At 36.6% G+C, this 17,323-nt stretch overlaps 1 protein-coding gene across 1 annotated transcript in view; it reads left to right on the top strand.

Annotated features, from left to right (window-relative positions):
• LOC150084531 (uncharacterized) overlaps nucleotides 1-17,323 on the top strand; it is a 228,006-nt gene that overhangs the window by 49,932 nt on the left and 160,751 nt on the right. The window contains exon 2 of the mRNA XM_090376275.1: nucleotides 11,734-11,964. Within this exon, the coding sequence (XP_090232401.1) occupies nucleotides 11,734-11,964 (231 nt within the window). The remainder of the gene's footprint in view (nucleotides 1-11,733; nucleotides 11,965-17,323) is intronic.

The raw sequence follows: 17,323 nt of genomic DNA, 5'->3' as shown, positions 1-17,323 counted from the left end.
GATCTCATAAACTTTCTCCTATTGTGGCTTAGAAAAATGACCCAACTGGTGCAATACCACCACTTTTCTTATTGGAAGCTTGAATTGGTGAAACCCATTCCATGTTTATTCTCCAGAGCAAAGTTTCCAGCCAAAGTTTCCGTTCCTAACTTGCACCTTTTTCTCAACACCACCTCATGCTTGTTAAGTAAAGCTTTATAATGGCTTACTTAATAGCTTTTGGAACCAACATATACAAGAATATCACCTTTTGTGTACCTTTTAAAAAAAAAAAGATGATAATTGTTCCATAATATCACTAATTCTTGCATGTACCCTGGTCGTATCATTTTTTCTTGGACTGTTGCATCCTGCTCATGGTTATTCCATCATATAGAGGATGTCATGGTTATTCCACCAGATTCATGAGGGTAGTCTTCAACATTAAGGTGGGCAACTGAGGCTTAATGAGTTCCCTGATTTAATTTCTTTCCAGAAAAGCGGTGACCATTCAAGTACTAAAAGTCGTTCACAAACTTCCACTTAATTTCCCTACTCCTTCTGCACATAGCGCGCACACACACACACACAAAACATGACCTGTGGAGTTATGGTAATTGTTTTGTGGTCCAAATTAGAAAATGTGTAACTCAACAGGTTCATATCCTCTTTTCCATAAAATTAAAAACACACAAGTAAATATTAGGATAACATATTTTTATGCATATAATACAAAGAAAAGCATATTCAGTAATCAGATATTGTTGATGACACTTCCAAACCTCGTAAGTTACAAAATAGAAATTTTACAGGAGGGCCAGAATACTGTTTATTTTTAATAGGACAATCTTTTATTTAATTACATCTTTTGAAATTTATATGGCTTAAAATATAATAATTAGTTTTATTGTGAATTACGAGTAATCAGAATTTATTTATGACAGATGTGTGAACGTAAGAGGTATGGGGTTTTATAATGAGAAGGTAGATTTCAAAAAACTAGTTGGTGTAAGTAATTAACTGTACATTTTTTAAGTTTTGGTTCATTACATAAACATAACATATTGTTCAAGATTTCGGCCTAAATGGCTGTCAGATGAACTAATTAGATATGTGGCACAGAAGGAAAATGCATGGGATACGTATAAATTAACAGGTGATGTGGAAGTCTATGATACACTGGTGTACAAAACTTAAGGACCAGTCAAGTTTTCACCTGTAGCTTCTCATAGGAGTGGCCTGGGTATGGGAAAAGCATACAAAGGAACCTCGTGAGGTACAGAAATGATGCAGGAAACAACAATGGAAACAAAACAGTACAGAGGGACTTTATTCAAAAATGGCAACATAGCTAGGACTGACTGCCATGAGTCAGATGCACCACTGCCAAAGATGGAACAAAGGAAGAGGTGGTCCTCGGTAGGAGAAATGGCCACCCCTAATGTCGATGCAGGCTTTGCACTGCCTGTTCTTACTTAGAACAATGTTGATAAGTTCTTGCGGTAACATTGTCCATTCCTCTGTCAGCACAGTCTTCAGCTAGTGAACATTTTCTGGTAGGTGTGGACGTGTCGCTAGGCATCTCCCCAGAGCATCCCATATGTGTTTGATGGGATTTAGATTGGGGGAATGGGCATGCCAATCCATACAATGTCCTCACTTTCCAAAAGCATATCAACAGCTGCAGTGCAATGGAGTGTGGCATTATCATCCATAAAGATGAACTCGGGGCCAATGGCACCTCGGAACAAACGCACATGGGTAAGGATTACCTCAGTACAGTAGTGTGCACCGGTTACAGTACCACCTTCTTCCAGTATCTGGAGTTGTGTACATCCATCCAAAATAAAGCCTCCCCAAACGAGAACACCTCGACCACCTTATTGATCTTTTTCAGTGATGTTTGCAGAGTGATACCGTGTGCCGATCTCTCGCCAGATTAGCTGATGTCCAGAATCGCTGCTGAGACTGAATCTACTCTCATCAGTAAAGAGTACCTTACCTCATTGTGCTGCTGTACAGTCCTTGTGTTCAATGTACAACTGTAAATGGTGTCTCCGATGGGCAAGTGTTAAAGGGGCACAGTGTACTGGCCATTGGACAAACAGTCCACCTTAGTGGATTTGCCTGGCCACAGTAAACCACGATATTCTGCATCCTGTGCAGCTGGTTTGCAATGGATCCCGCTGTCTGGTGTCGGTCCCTCTTGGCCTATAGGAGTATATAGCGCTCATCATTGGACGTTGTTTTTCGTGGACGACCACCACTGGTCCTTTGAACAGCTGTACCTGTTCTGAAGGCCGACCACGCATCTGAGACGATGCTATGGGCAATACCAAACTCTGCAGCTACACTCCTCACGCTTCGACCTTCCTCGAGCTTCACAATTATTCAACGCCAGGCAAAGTCATCCAGATGTTGACTGTAGCACTGTATGAAACCAATGGAATGTCTGTAACAATCATGCTCACCATTTGGTAATTTTCACATAACTACTGAATTGCTGCTTTTATCTGTTTGTGTGAGCCCTCTCATCACAATTCAGATTTTTGCGTGTGCACCAGCTTTCAACTAAATGGCCACAGTTATGCAAATCGCCACAGGCTGTTTTGTTTGATTTTGTGGTTGTAACTTTTAGAAATAGTGTTGGTGCTTTAAGTGTAGATATAAGCTGGTCTGTAACCAAGTCACAAAGGAGGTTAGGCAGGCAAAGGCAGATTACGAGAAATCTTTGGCAAAGGATGCAAAGAGTTCTTTATTTATGTAAACTCTAGAAGGAAGGGGATGTATCAGATTTGTCCACTTGATATCGATAGTTCAGCAGTTCATGATTCTGCTCAGGTAGCTAACAAACTAAATCAATATTTTGCATCTGAGGGGTATGCCAGAACTGTATTAAACTCTGGCAGTAAGCTAGATAATCTTGTAATAACTGAGAGTAAAGTGGAGGAGAAATTGTTAAAGATAAACATAAGAAAGGCACCTGAGTTGGATGGAATCTATTAAAGGAGGCAGCAAAGGAAGTAAGCAAACTCTTAGCCATAATTATGAGAGCTTCCTTGGACTCAGGGAGGTATCCATGCATTGGAGATAGGCAAATGTGACCCCAAACCACAAAGGAGGATCAAAGGGAGATACAGGTAATTACAGACATGTTAGTTTAACTTCTGTTCCATGCAAATTAATGGAAGCTGAGAGGGCATAAATTCAAATTGAGGAAAGACAGTTGTAGGATAGATGTGCGGAAGTTTGCCTTTAGCCAGCGGGTGGTTGATTGCTGGAACAAACTTCCATCTGTTGTTGTAGAAGTTGATAGTTTAAATAGATTCAAGGCAAACATTTGGAGCAAGTGAATGGGTGAAATGAGATGGGTGTTTTTTTTTGTTTTTTTTCCCTATATAAGCTTGCTTTCTTGCATCATGTGCTATGCTAATAAAAATTTAATTTTAATTATGTAAGAGAACAAATATAAAAAATTATCTAACAACAGCCTTTAAAATATTGTAGTTTTTTCTGCACTTTTTTTTTTTTTTTTTTATTGCCATAAGGCAATTGGCTGTAAAAGGAATGATAATCACGTGGCATACTCTTCAAGTTTTGGAGGTCTTGAAATTTTTCTGTGCTGATTTTGAGCCTTTACTTTAACAAACCTATCAGCATATACTAATGCACAATGTTTAGGTAACAACTTCCAGTTGTCTGTAAGGAGGAATTTGTAACTGATGGTTCCATTTGGTCTATACTTTAATGCCTTTATATTAGATACAGTAGGGTTTCCAGCTTTCATTCCTGGATGAATTGAAGAATACGTTTTTAAGCTGGTGTAATTTTTAAAAAAGGTATGATCTAAATAATGCACTTCATAGGGTTGTGGAATCTTACTGGCTTCTTTTTGACAGCATGTAATCAGCAGGCACATTTATGATCTTATTCTTTAATTTCCATTTGATGACACAGTGAACTGAATTGCAGCATATCTGGGTATGTCCTTTTTCTAAGAATTTCTGAAAAGTATATTCCTTCTCGTTACTATTTGGCACTACTTAAAAATGACTGCGGTGAATTTATCAATGAATAGTCTGCTCATTGGTTGCTACTTAAAGCTTCAAGAATTTGAGGCCTAATCATAATTTATGTTTACACACACTTATGTTTGTGACATTTGTGACTTTTAAACAACTGTCAGAAGAAATGGATTCAATACATAAACACTTGTTAGACTGAGAAAGTCTAGCAAGTGTTTTTTTTTTTAACCATTTCAACCTTCTTTTTACTTCTTTTTAGAAAGCATTATTGTCACATTTTAATTAAACTTTTATTTTTAACTGAACTATTGATGAACAGCGTATGAGGTTAGGATGAAGGAACCTTGTGTAACCTTACCTTTCAGCAGATAGCCAAACCTTGTATCTCCAGTTGTGCATACTACTTACGAGGTTTGGGCATTCATTTTTGGTAAGAAAAACATATGGGGTTTAGTTGAAATTACAGCAAAATGACAAAAGATAAGAATACAAAGTTTGGTCATTATATAGGGAAACATGAGCTAGGAAAAGCCACAAATCAATAATTTGGCAAAAATTGGAGTTATGAGGTTTTGAAGTGTCTTTTGACCAAGTGAAGTGTCAAATTACTGACCAAGTTCAGACCAATCGCACTCTGAAAAATTGTTCACAATCTGGATGCACATAGCAGTTGCTAATGTCACCCTCTGTAGCTTTTTGTGTTTTTGACTAACATTTTACATTTTCCCCAAATGTATATCGGACTTATTTTTTGTAATGATTTGAAGATATTGTGTTCGTTATTCAGTAATGTGGATTAAAATTTACTTTAGTCTTTATTTTATTCTTTTATTGTAGTTTTTATCCTGACTATATAAATAGCTTAAATTGATACAAACTCTGAGTTTTTGTTGTAAATAAGAACTGAGATAAGCAAATTTTAAATTTCAAAATTTTAAACTTCTTTAATGGTGGATCTTTTTGACCCAGGGAGCTATAACTTCGAAAATTTGTCATGTGCCTGAAAGTGAAGGTTTATATGTATATCTTGTTTCATCACCTTGTTCTTATCTTGCTTTTCTTATTATATAATTACCCTAATCATTTTTATGTTGTATTAATGAAACTTGTCATGGTTTTTTTTTTGTTTTATTGGTATGTTTGTTGTTTTTCCTCTGACATTCTTAAATTAATGTGCACGTTGGGATGTCTGTCTTCAATCTGTGTGTATATTTTTGAAAATTATTTAATACAGGCCCCAGTTGAACATGTTTCATTTGTGCATTAACTTTTTCATAGAGACAGTCTCTTCCTTGACGGCGCCTCCGTAGCCAGGTGGGAAGGAGCAGCAGTGCATAGCACACTCTTCTTGATTAGACCGAGGTTTGAGCCTGTCACCACCAAATACGGAGGATGCGGAAAGGTCAGGGAATGACCACCGCACCGGAGCAATATGGCCTTAGTTGCTAATGCTCCTAAGAACCAAATAACAACAACATCTTCCTTGACATCAATCTGCTTGCATCATTAGAACAATAAGATTCCTGCACCGTCAACTATTTCTTGTTCCAGCGTTTTTCCTGATTTAGTTTGGGATTTTTAGAGGACAAAATTCTTTCCTGTTTAACAAGGAATTTTTATCTTTCTAGGTAGTTTGAAATTTTGGATTTATTTGCTGTTTTAAATTTCAACATTTTTGGCAATATAGTTATGATCTAATTTTTCAACTGTTATATTTGTTTCATTAATTTTCTTTTAACCAAGTAATTATTTCTGATTATGGGCAGGTAGTTTGCTATCAGATGAAATTAATGTCTCTTTTGTTTTTAAAGCTCAAACAGTTTTTATCATTTTTCTTCCTACACTTACTTCTCATTGAGGCTCTCACTAGTTGATTTTAAGATACACTTAAATGGTTTTATGTAACACTCTGTTCAACAGATTTTCATCACTATTTTGTTCACTTCATCATCTTATTTTCATTTGAAGTGCATTCCATTTTGATTTTAAATAATGGTTCTGTGGGTTGGGCCAAGTTGGGCCATGGCACATATATGCTAAAGAATGGCATGTTATATTATTTATTTTATTTTTGTAATTTTAAAAATGTGGTTTTTCAAAGTTCTCTGTTAACCATCACTACTTGAAAAATAGAATTATTCTGAAAAATAATTTTGATTTTGAAGAAAAATAAAAATAAGATTTGAAAACTATCTTGAAAAATAGAATTATCTTTTTTTTTTTCCATTTTGGTTGTATTTTTATCTGGACCATATAAATAGCTTAAATTGATGCAAACTGAGCCTTTCTGTCGTAATTAGGAACTGAGATAAGCAGATTTTAACTTCTCAAAATTTTAAATTGTAATGGTGGACCTTTTTGACCCAGGGAGCTATAATTTTGAAAATTTATCATGTGTCTGACAGATTTACTAAGTTCCTTGAAAATTAAGAAGGGAGGAATGATCTGGTTTAAAATGGTAATTTCATTAAATAGATCAGTGAAGTACACTGATTTTCATAATGTTTTGGCTTATTTTAATTAAGTTTATTGAATCTTAAGTGAAATAAATTTAGCTTACGCAAGGCTCTGAACTAAATCAGTCAAGCCTTAGTATAGATAATTGATGTTTTGACATCACTTTGTGCATCATTTTCAAGGTTTCAAGGAATGTAGCTGATAATACAACTCAATAATGTATACTCCATTAATTTATTTAAGAGCCTTGCTTAGGTGCTTTTTATTTCACTTTGGGGGTTCAATAAACATTAATTAGTCAAAAATTGTGTTAGTACTTGATATATCTATTTACTGATAACACTTAGTCTTGTGTGTCTTTCATACAATGTATTAGGGCCATTTACTTTATGCTTTATTTGATGCCATATAGGCTATATTCTTTATTTTATTTGATTAGGGCCATATGTTTTATTTGATGTGGAACTACCCAGTTACATATATAATATCTTTATTGCAATCAGAGAAAATTTTACATGGATGCATGATGCAATACCCATAACAGCAACAATGCTATGGTTTTAACATAAAAAGGAACTAAATTGGGAAAAAGCAAAAAACGAGTTGTAAACAATGGAAATGAGAAAAGTTTTTTTTTTTCCATAATCGCAACATACCGATCAAGGAAAAACAATGACAGTCGGTCAGCTGAAGATGAGAGCTGCTCCCCGATGATATGTCTTCTGTAGGATTTGTCCTCAATGAATTTCTTGTAGTCAATATCCATCTCCTGTACATTTTGGAGCATCTCCATTGGCAGGGATCTGTCACCCTTCCTGCGCCTCCACACCACAGACTGTAAAGAAGGGGAGAGCTCTTAAGGATTTCAGGGGAAAATATAGATTCCAAAAACAAATGTTAGAGAGAAAAAAAATAATATAGTATTAGTATATACCTACATATTATTTGTATTAATATGCTTGTTATTCGGTTTTTAAATCGATCCAGCCAACTGTTGTTACATGCAAAATCGCTGCGTCGGAATTGTTTAGAAAATTTTTCTGCTTGGGCCTCCAAGGTTGGACCGTCAGTTGAAAATCCATCACTGCTTTGTGTAGTGAACCACTAAAGCAATGCTTCATCAGCATTTGTAACCTCGCACTTTCTAATTTTTTTTTTCCAGTTATGTTCTTTTCCAGTGCTAATATGTAAACATGTTTATTCTTCCACAATGTTATTACTGTTGAAAAGGACAAACACCTTTTACACACTTCAACATTTTTTGCACCATGTTCTAACTCAACAATAATTTCGACTTTTTTGCAAATCGAGAGACACTTTCTTTTGTTAGTAGACATGTTTCCTAAGAAGGGTACATTTCTAACTGATTTTATTTAAAATGACAGTAAAGTGATCTGCATACAAAGTTCTTAGAAGTCCCAAAATGCATTCAAAAGAATACAAAGTTCTTAGACATCTCATTGATGAAATTCTTAAAGTCCCTAAATAAATTTATGGTTCAGTGAATACAAGACCATCTGTAAATATGGTAATGCGACAAGCGGAACACCAATGCACTACTGTATAGCCCCCGTCCCTGAAAGAACAAGGTCATAAACCAGCAGCTAATCCAATGTGGGTGGTCATAAAGCAGTCTCCCTTTTTATTTTTGTCTATTCCAAGAATTCGGTTTTTTCGACCCTGAGCAGTTAAGAATTTTTTTTCATAGTTACCAAAATTTGTACAGTATATCTGTGTAGTATGCTTGTTATAACAATGAGCGATTGTATGGGAATACGCGTAAATTAAAATCATTATGGTTTTTTGCTCGTAACAGTTGTGATCTTGTTATAACCAAGTTCGATTGTATATTGAAGGGTGTACTCAGACTCTGACAGGGGGTGTTGTTTGGCAAGCCATCTGAATCGGCGGACTGTTATGATTATTATTATTAGGCTTGTGGTGAAAGGAAGCCTGAGGCTTATGCTGCACCAGCCAAAAAAATTCCTAAGTTACCCTGAGAGAGAGAGAGAGAGAGAGAGAGAGAGAGAGAGAGAGAGAGAGAGAGAGAGAGAGAGAGAGAGAGAGAGAGAGAGAGAGAGAGATAGAAATGAATTACCAAGAAAGAGAAGAATGATGATATCCAGCCTCAGGACCCTGGGTGTGCCAAGCCCATACTTTTCAGGTTTAGTTGAGTTGGGTGTGATTTGAGTGAGAACACCATTTGTGCAGATTTATTTGGATTAATCTTGAGAGAACTGTGTTAAGTATGTAACAAGGTTCTTTAGGCTGTTGATGGGTTTGGAAGCAGTCTCAGGTCAGTTGGTCTCGTGGATCTGATAGAGGAACTTCAAATCGTCTGCGTAGCTGAGAAAATCCTTTTGCTGGCACAGGAATGGGTGGATGGCAGCCGTAAAGAGGAGCCCAGAAATGACTGGGCCAGATGTTTATCAACCTCTAACAGAGTTAAATGATTTTGTAATAACTGAGAGAAAAGTGGAGGAGAAATTATTGAACATAAGAGTAATGTTCAATAATTTCTCCTCCAAATTATTGGAGTACAAATTATTGAACATTATTCTTAAGAAATTAAACATAAGAAAGGCACCTGGGGTGGTTGGGATCTATCCAGTTATATTAAAGGAAGCATCAAAGTAAGCAAACCCTTAGCCATAATTATGAGAGCATCCTTGGACTCAGGGGAAGTCCCTACGGACTGGAGATGTGCAAATGTATCTCCAATTCACAAAGGGGGATTGAAGGGTGACACGAGTAATTACAGACCTTAGTTTGACTTTTGTTCCAGGGAATATAATGGAAGTTGTTGGTTAAAGAAACATTGCACGATCATCTAGACAAGACAGCAATAATAATTCAGACACAGCATGGGTTTGTCAGGGGGAAGTCTTGTCTGACCAATTTGACTGGATATTATAATGTGGTCACAAAGGAACTGGATGCAAAAAATTATTTTGATATCATATACAGTCCATTCCGGTTATTTGGGACACATCGGGACTAGTGCATTTTGGCCCGATTAAGTGGCTGCCCCAATTATCTGAAGTTTCACGTAAATAGTTAAAAATACAATGTACTCCCCCCTTTACAATTAGTTCACTGTATAATCAAATCACGTTACGACGAACTCACCATAGTAAAGTACCGTTCACTATACGATGTGTAGTAAGTGCCAGTCATTGTGATTACGTTTGTGAATTGAATTTTAATTCTATTAAACAGCGATTCTAATTAGAGAAAATAGGAGGAATATTATCCAAATTTATCCTTTATTACCTTACCAATTAAAAAATTAAATGATACGTGAAAATCGGAAGAATATATGTGATAATCGGAATAATTAATACGTACTGTAATATGTACATGCGAACTAGTTGACATTTTTGTTCACTGATATTTGTGGGTGGGAGTTAAAATTTAAAACAGTAAAAAGATAAGCAATGAATAACGAAGAACATGCACACAAATTGCAAGTAACACGATACGCGCAAGTGAGAACGCAGTAACAAGTTACAAAGCTTTAAAAATAGGAATGAAGAGAAGATCTGAAAATTAATTTTTTTTTATATGATTGAAGATTCCATGGAAGTGTAAACACATTTCACCATAATAACCCACAGAATTCCGGCTGTCGGTATTATCGCAAATTCAGTAAGATCGAGTTTACTGTCCGTTTATGATAGATTTCACTAACAGAAAAGCCCAATAAACAGGTGACTGCTAATAGTTTTTATCGTTTTATGGTTGTGACCTCCAGGATTTTGACTGAACCACGTGGTACCGTCAGAGACAATCGTAGGGCAATCTCCAGTGCTGCGGTCTCCTGCCCTGATTAAATGTCATGCTGTCCCAATTAAGCGAAGTAAACCGTGGCTTATTTTCTCGATTATTTTCTGTTTTTTAAGATTTGCCCCAAATAAACGGCTGCCCCGATTAACCGGCAGCCCAAATAACCGGAATCCACTGTACATTACTTGGATTTCAGGAAAGCTTTTTACACTGTTGCACATGAAAGGCTACTGTACAAATTGGAGAGTATGGCATTAAGGGAAAGTTGCTACAATGGATAAAAGGATGGTTGAGTGGGAGAAGACAGAGTGGTGATCAATGGGTACTGTTCTACCTGGACTAATGTTAATAGTGGTGTCCCTCAGGGTTTGGTGTTGGGCCCATTGTTGTTTTGTATATTTATCAATGATATTGATGAAGGTGTATCAAGCTTAATGTCAAAGTTTGCAGATGATACAAAGGTTGGCAGAGTTGTTAATAACAGTAATGACAGTATGCTGCTGCAACAGGATCTGGAAAAGTTTGGTAGATGGGCTGAGGTTTAAAATATAAGAATATAAGATAAAAGATAACTGAAGTTTAAAATTGACAAATGCAAAGTACTGTATATGGGTAGCAGTAACCCCAGAGAAATGTACCAACTATGTGGTGTTACACTCAGGGTAGTGGAGAATGAAAGAGACCTGGGGGTAATCGTACAGTCAGATATGCAGTTTTCTGAGCAGTGCAGACAGGCTACTAGAGTAGGTCCTGGGGTCTTGTCAATGATATACAGGAATTTTGCAAGCAGAGATGAGGAGGTAATTATCCCCTAGTATAAAGCAATGGTCAGGCCCCACCTTGAGCACTGTGTACCGGTCTGGAAGCCTCATTTTAGAAAGGATGTAGTTGCTAGAAGGAGTACAGAGAAGGGCAACAAGTCTGATGAAGGGAACAAAGGGGGTGTTCTTATGAAGAAAGGCTTAAGTTCTACAAATTGCAGCTTCTGAAGACTAGGCACCTGTCGAGACAATCTGATTTAGGTGTATAAGGCCTTGAATGGATTGAGTAAGCTCAATGCTGATGGGACTCCTCCTTTTGCTCAGATTACAAATCTGAGGGGGCATAGATTCAAACTGAGGAAAGACAGTTGTAGAATGGATGTGCGGAAGTTTGCCTTTAGTCAGCAGGTAGTTGATTGCTGCAACAAATTTCCATTTGTTATTGTGGAAGTTGATAGCTTAAATAAATTCAAGGCAGAATTAAACAAACATTTGGAGTGAATGGATCAGTGAAATGGAAATGGGGGGGGGGGTTTGCTGATGCTGTATAAGCTTGCTTTCTTGCATCATTTGCCTCTACTAATGCTAATGGGCTTTGAATGGTTAAGTTAACTGGTTAATTAAGTTTACTTATTCAGTGAGTCAGTTTTGCAGTGGAATGTTTTTTTTTTCTTTTTTTAAATATATATTTGCTGATTAGTTTTTTTTTTTTTTTTTTTTTTTAGGGAGATTTGGAAGACCTTGACTGTGAACAAGATCCTAGTGAAACAGAATGTGGTGGACCTGGAATCCGTCGGCCAATGAATGCTTTTTTTATTTTTTGTAAGCGTCACCGGGATGTGGTACGGGAAAAATATCCACATCTTGAGAATAGAAGCATCACAAAGATTTTGGGAGAATGGTGGGCAAACTTGGAACCAGAAGAGAAAGCTATTTATACTGATTTAGCAAAACAGGTATTTGTATTAAATCATGTATGTTTATTATTATATAGTACTCAGCAGTGATTGTATTTTTTCTTTACCACTTTTTTGTTAATACAATTTTATAAAATTGAAATTTCCTTTATCGTAACAGTTTATTACTTAAAATTTTTCTTGATTATATTTCAATGTATTATGTTGATTAGTATTAATTTCTATAACTACTTCATTTACAACTTTATTTTTTGTAGATAAAGGTCAGGCAGATTTCTGGATAATGGTTATTGAGATGCTTATGATAATTTATAGGTAGATGTTAGCCAGATTATGCATACCTTGGTATATACGGACTATACTTGTGATTAACTTAACCTGAACATGAAAAGTCATACAGCAGTCACATATGCTACACCTTTCAGAATGCAGATCATCGTGATAATAGCATTAATTCATTGGTTCTCAGTGATGGAACATCTCATTCTGTTTTATTGGCAGCTTCTTCCAATATATTGAAAATGATTCTTTATGATGTGTTTTTGGCTCAGGAGCCAAGCAACTAAGTTATCAAGTGATTTTTCAAGTCACTGTACAGTGCTTTCTAGAGATGTTTTTTTTTTCTTTATTTGATATCAAGTTCCCCCCTCTTCTTTTTAATCAGCAGTTTCTAGTTCTACAAGTGGTAATTTTTTCGTAATATAAAAGTAAACTGTCTTTTTTTCACACCTACATTAGCTCTTCACTCAGCTTACTCTCCCAGCCACTTGGTTACTGGCAGGCATCAATCCTGCCTCTGCTTGGCAATGCTGAAAACTTGGCAGAAGAGCTAATCCACATGGCTAAAGGAGCAAAGTTCCCATCATAATGACAGTAATGAAACTGACCACATCCTCTCCCCAAAAATTTAAAACAGGAATAAACAGGAACCTCTAGCATTCTTGATAATACACTCTCTATCAACTAGTGGGAAAACTTCTCTCCTTATGTTATACAAAGATGTTTAGAAAATATGGCAGGATCACCAAAAATGGCCGAAAGGCTCCAGTCAGGTGATCTACTGATAGACCAACCTAAACATTGAGTACTTATTAAAGCTTTCATTATTAAGTGGAATTCCAATTAAAGTCTCTCCACATGACACTAAACTCCTCCAAGGGAGTTGGAGGAGTTTAGTGTCTGTTAAACTGTTCAGAAGAGAAAATAATAGTCCAACAGTTACAAAATCAGAAAGTGACTGCAAAGCAAATTGAATAATTACCTGAAAAGATGCTAGCCTAATTCCAAAACACAAAATCATTTTTACTTTTAGTTTCACCTCAGTTAATGCAGGATACTTGATGTTGAGTTCAGCCATACATCTGGAACCTCCATACAGCTGCAACTATCAGAGTTTGACCTACCCTGTCAGTATGCTGGGTTGATGCTACTTGTGCAAACTGCAGATCTAAGAACCATGCACAAATAGAATATATGACCATATCTTCACTTCTGTAGAGTATGTGATCTTTGGAAACTAGGAAAAAAAATTCAAAATTATAAGGTTGGAAATAAAGTAACATCAAGAAGTGAGAAAAACAAGTAAAAGCAGGACAAAGATATGCATCCACCACTTGGATTTCCAGACTGTAACAACAACTCGCAGTTGCAGATCGAAAAAATAACACAGTTCCACCAAAAAACACTCCAAATGATCAAAGATTAGAGAAACTGCAAAGACCAGATGCTGGTGAATTCTGACAAGCAAACCAAAACAGTATGGACACTGATGATATTGATCAAGATCTCCATTTCCACCCAGAAGACAATATGGTAACTAGATAATCTGTTGCATTGCATATAGAAGAATATAAACATTTTTGATGCTCTATATTTCCAGAAAAAAAGAAAAACGTAAACATGGCTGGCACAAGCAAGCAGCTCATAAAAAGCAGTCAGATTTGTTTTCTTCTTGCAAAACCAAGTAATGCCCCATATCGTTCAGGGGAATTGTAGAGGCATGTAGAGCAATAACAATATTATTCATGATTTAATCAAGCAGTATAATCCCATGTACAGCAGACTCTCGATTTACTGGGATTGGATTAACCGGGACACTCCAAATTTAAACAAAAAAATCAACCAGAAATCATAAAATTCAAGTAATAACTAGAATAAGTATAAACAGATATTTTGCCAGTTGTAAATAAGGGACAAGAAGCGGCGTTATAAGTCATCATTGGGAGATTAGTGTGCCTATTATCTTGTAACCCCCATTGTCTTCACACTCAGCACGACAAAAAAAAAAGACCAAATGTTTAGTTTGTTTTAGTGCCTCACGTCGATTGTTTTGTTTCGTTATTTATGTCAGGAATTGTCGGAAATTTATGTTTATAGTAACTTTTTTTTTTTTTTTTTTTTTGTTTAGAAATCGCAAAAATGATGGGCAAACGCAAGAGTTGTGAAACTTGAAATTATTCAAAAGTTTGAAAACTGTGCATCTGTTAAATCTCTAATGAACCATTGTAATGTTGGTGATCAAATCATATGCGACACTGTAAAAATTAAAGGGAAGCTATTAGATTTAAAATTGACATCGTAAAAAATAAAGGGAAGCATCATATTGGACATGCGAGTAGTGCATGGTAAGTTTTTTTATCTATCGCCATACTTTTTACATAGGTTGCTGAACATTTTTCGATACAGTCCCCGACTTTTGTAACTTTGGACTTACATTATATTATTTATATTTTTTTATATAACTGAAGATTTCAGTGAAGGGGACACGCATTTCACCATAATAAAGTAAAAACCCAGAATTCCAGCTATCGATATTATCGCAAATGCAATAAGATCGAGTGTACTATCTATTTATAACAGATTGCATGAACAGAAAAGCCCAAGAAATGAGAAACTGAAAATTGTTTTTTATTATTTTATGGTAGTGACTTCCAGAAATGTGCTTTAGTAAAATACGAGCATGCATGGGATTATAAGTGAGTTTTCGCCCTGTGAAATTCTTTTCAGAAAATTTAATTTTGACTGTTATCATGGTGCCGACTAAGAGAATAACTGACAGCGGTACTAGTAAATCTACCAAGAAAAGGAAAACGATCGAGTTGGATCAGAAAATTAAAATAATAAGGATGTATGAAAATGGCCAAACATCAACAGATATCGCATGAAATTCAGATTTGTCAGTGGCAATGGTGAACACAATAAAGGAGAAAGACAGAATACAATAAGCGGTGAAGGGATCGGCACCAATGAAGTCAACTATAATAACCAGGGCTACGAAATACATATCAATTTTTACAGTACAATAACATGCGTTTTCTTACTTTTGTTTTCTTTTCTTATGTGCCACTCTGGCTATTTCACCTCTGTCCCCAGATAAATTTTTTAATTGAACTAATTATTTTTCTTTATTCTTCTGAGGATATTATATGGTTTTTGTAATTTTGGCATATCAGAGATATAGTAGCAATATTTTGTTAGTCATTCCCAAGTTAAGTAAAACTCGACTTACTTAAGAAGACTTGGAATGTATCTGTTACGTATATCGGGGACTTGCTGTATTTTTAGATTAACCGGGAAATTGATTATCTGGGAATTCTTTTTTACCCTCTATCCCGGAAAATCGAGAGTCTACTGTACATCTCTTTTTAAGAAACCAACTTAACAAGTAACCTCTGTGAGAACTGTGCAACTTACAGGTGAGATAGAAAAAATGGGGCTGCAGCACTTGGAAAGTTAGCTATACTACTTGACTGTAGTGTTCCATCCAAGCCCATTTCACTATGCACTCTTATAGGTAGTTGCTATGTGCGGCACACAGAATTATTATTAAAATCAGTTTATTTCCCAAGAAACCTTGGGTCACCCTGGGACGGCTCTGTGCCAGAAGGGTGTGAATATTTACAGACTAAGGTGCGAAGAACACATGTACAATAAACAAGAGTACATGCATGCTCGACCTGAGACATTTACAGGATTAAATATACAAAATATACAATTGCATGAAGACAAACCAAAGTCTTTGTCAAATACAAATAGGCAAGTTAAAAAAAAAAAAAAAAAAAAAAAAGTCAGTCATATCCAGGAGCAGGTGAATATCATAGAATCATTATCTGGTAGCAGTTCTTGAGGATTTCCTTCCTGTAGAGCTTGTCTTCACAGAACCTATCAGGGTGGATCCGAAGACAGACAATTGGCTGGAAACATGTTCCTTAAGGAACATGCTTGACAGTGTAAGATGCAGAGGGAGCCCAGAGTCGGGGTACTCCCCTCTTGCCCTCTTAGTGCCAGAGATTAATGTGGATACCGATGGAGCATCAATTCGTGCCATTATAAGCCGTGCAAACGCGAGGACATTTTTTGTCATGATGATACATCTCCAGTGAGTGGTGCCCAGATATGCTTGTAGAATCGATCCAGAGATAGTTAGGGGGGTGGCCTACCACCCTGTTCATCCATCTAAGCAACCAGTATTCTAAACTGAGATACTTGTGAAGGTATGAGGCAGGGGCAGATGACCAAATTTCTGATGTATAGAGAGGGATCAGCGTAATACACCTCAGAATGTGCTGAATAAGCAGCGCTGGCTGATGCACTGCCCAAAGAACCGTGTATGTCTTCTGCCTCATCCTGAAAAAGTGAGGCTGAAAGGCGAGTCCAACATCCCAGGTGAGGCCAAGGTCAGTATGGGAGGTCACTTTTTGCACCGGCTCCCCACTAACAAAGATTTGGTTATCATTTTTGACTCTCTTCTTGGTTATCGGCAGTTGCACTGATTTGGAAGGGCTCAGATGCAGCCCAGTTGTGGCAAGATAATTTTCCAAGCTCAATATCTGCCTAGAAGCTTGTTGGTTGATATCATGAATCTGATGATTATGATCGGAGTTCACATAGAACTTCAAATCATTGGCATACGAGACAAAGTTAGGATTCTGAGCTAGGAAAGGCTTCAAAACTGCTGTAAACAGGATAGCTGACAGCATGCTTCCTTGCAGGATGCCACTTGAGACGTCAATAGTTACCTGAAGTCGTTGTGGGTCACCGACAGGTGTCTAGGAAGTAAAATTGACTTCAAAATTTGAAGTAAGATTTCTGCCAGGCCGAAGTAGTGTTCAGAATGGTAAAAAGAGCTGAGAGATGTTTTCTGTCATAAGCCGATTTAATGTCCAGGAATGTGATATCAATCTGTGATTTGCTGCTAAGGGTCCGCTGAATTCTGAAGAGGGTATCAAGAAGTTTGGTAGTTGTCGATCTCCTGTGCAGAACAGTATGCAGGTCTCGGGTCTGTGTGCAAAGTGAACCTGGGCAATTGCTGGCTGAATTACTTTTTCAAAAATATTGAGTAAAGAACAACTGATGGAGATTGGTTGCAGGTCTTTTAGGAGATTTGGATTTCTTGATC

The sequence above is a fragment of the Mastigoproctus giganteus genome, chromosome 6 (assembly GCF_048544385.1).
Source record: "Mastigoproctus giganteus isolate SK-2022 chromosome 6, ASM4854438v1, whole genome shotgun sequence".
NCBI lineage: Eukaryota > Metazoa > Arthropoda > Arachnida > Uropygi > Thelyphonidae > Mastigoproctus > Mastigoproctus giganteus.
Note: the sequence above shows the minus strand (reverse complement) of the source record. Positions and strands in the feature narration are given on the sequence as shown.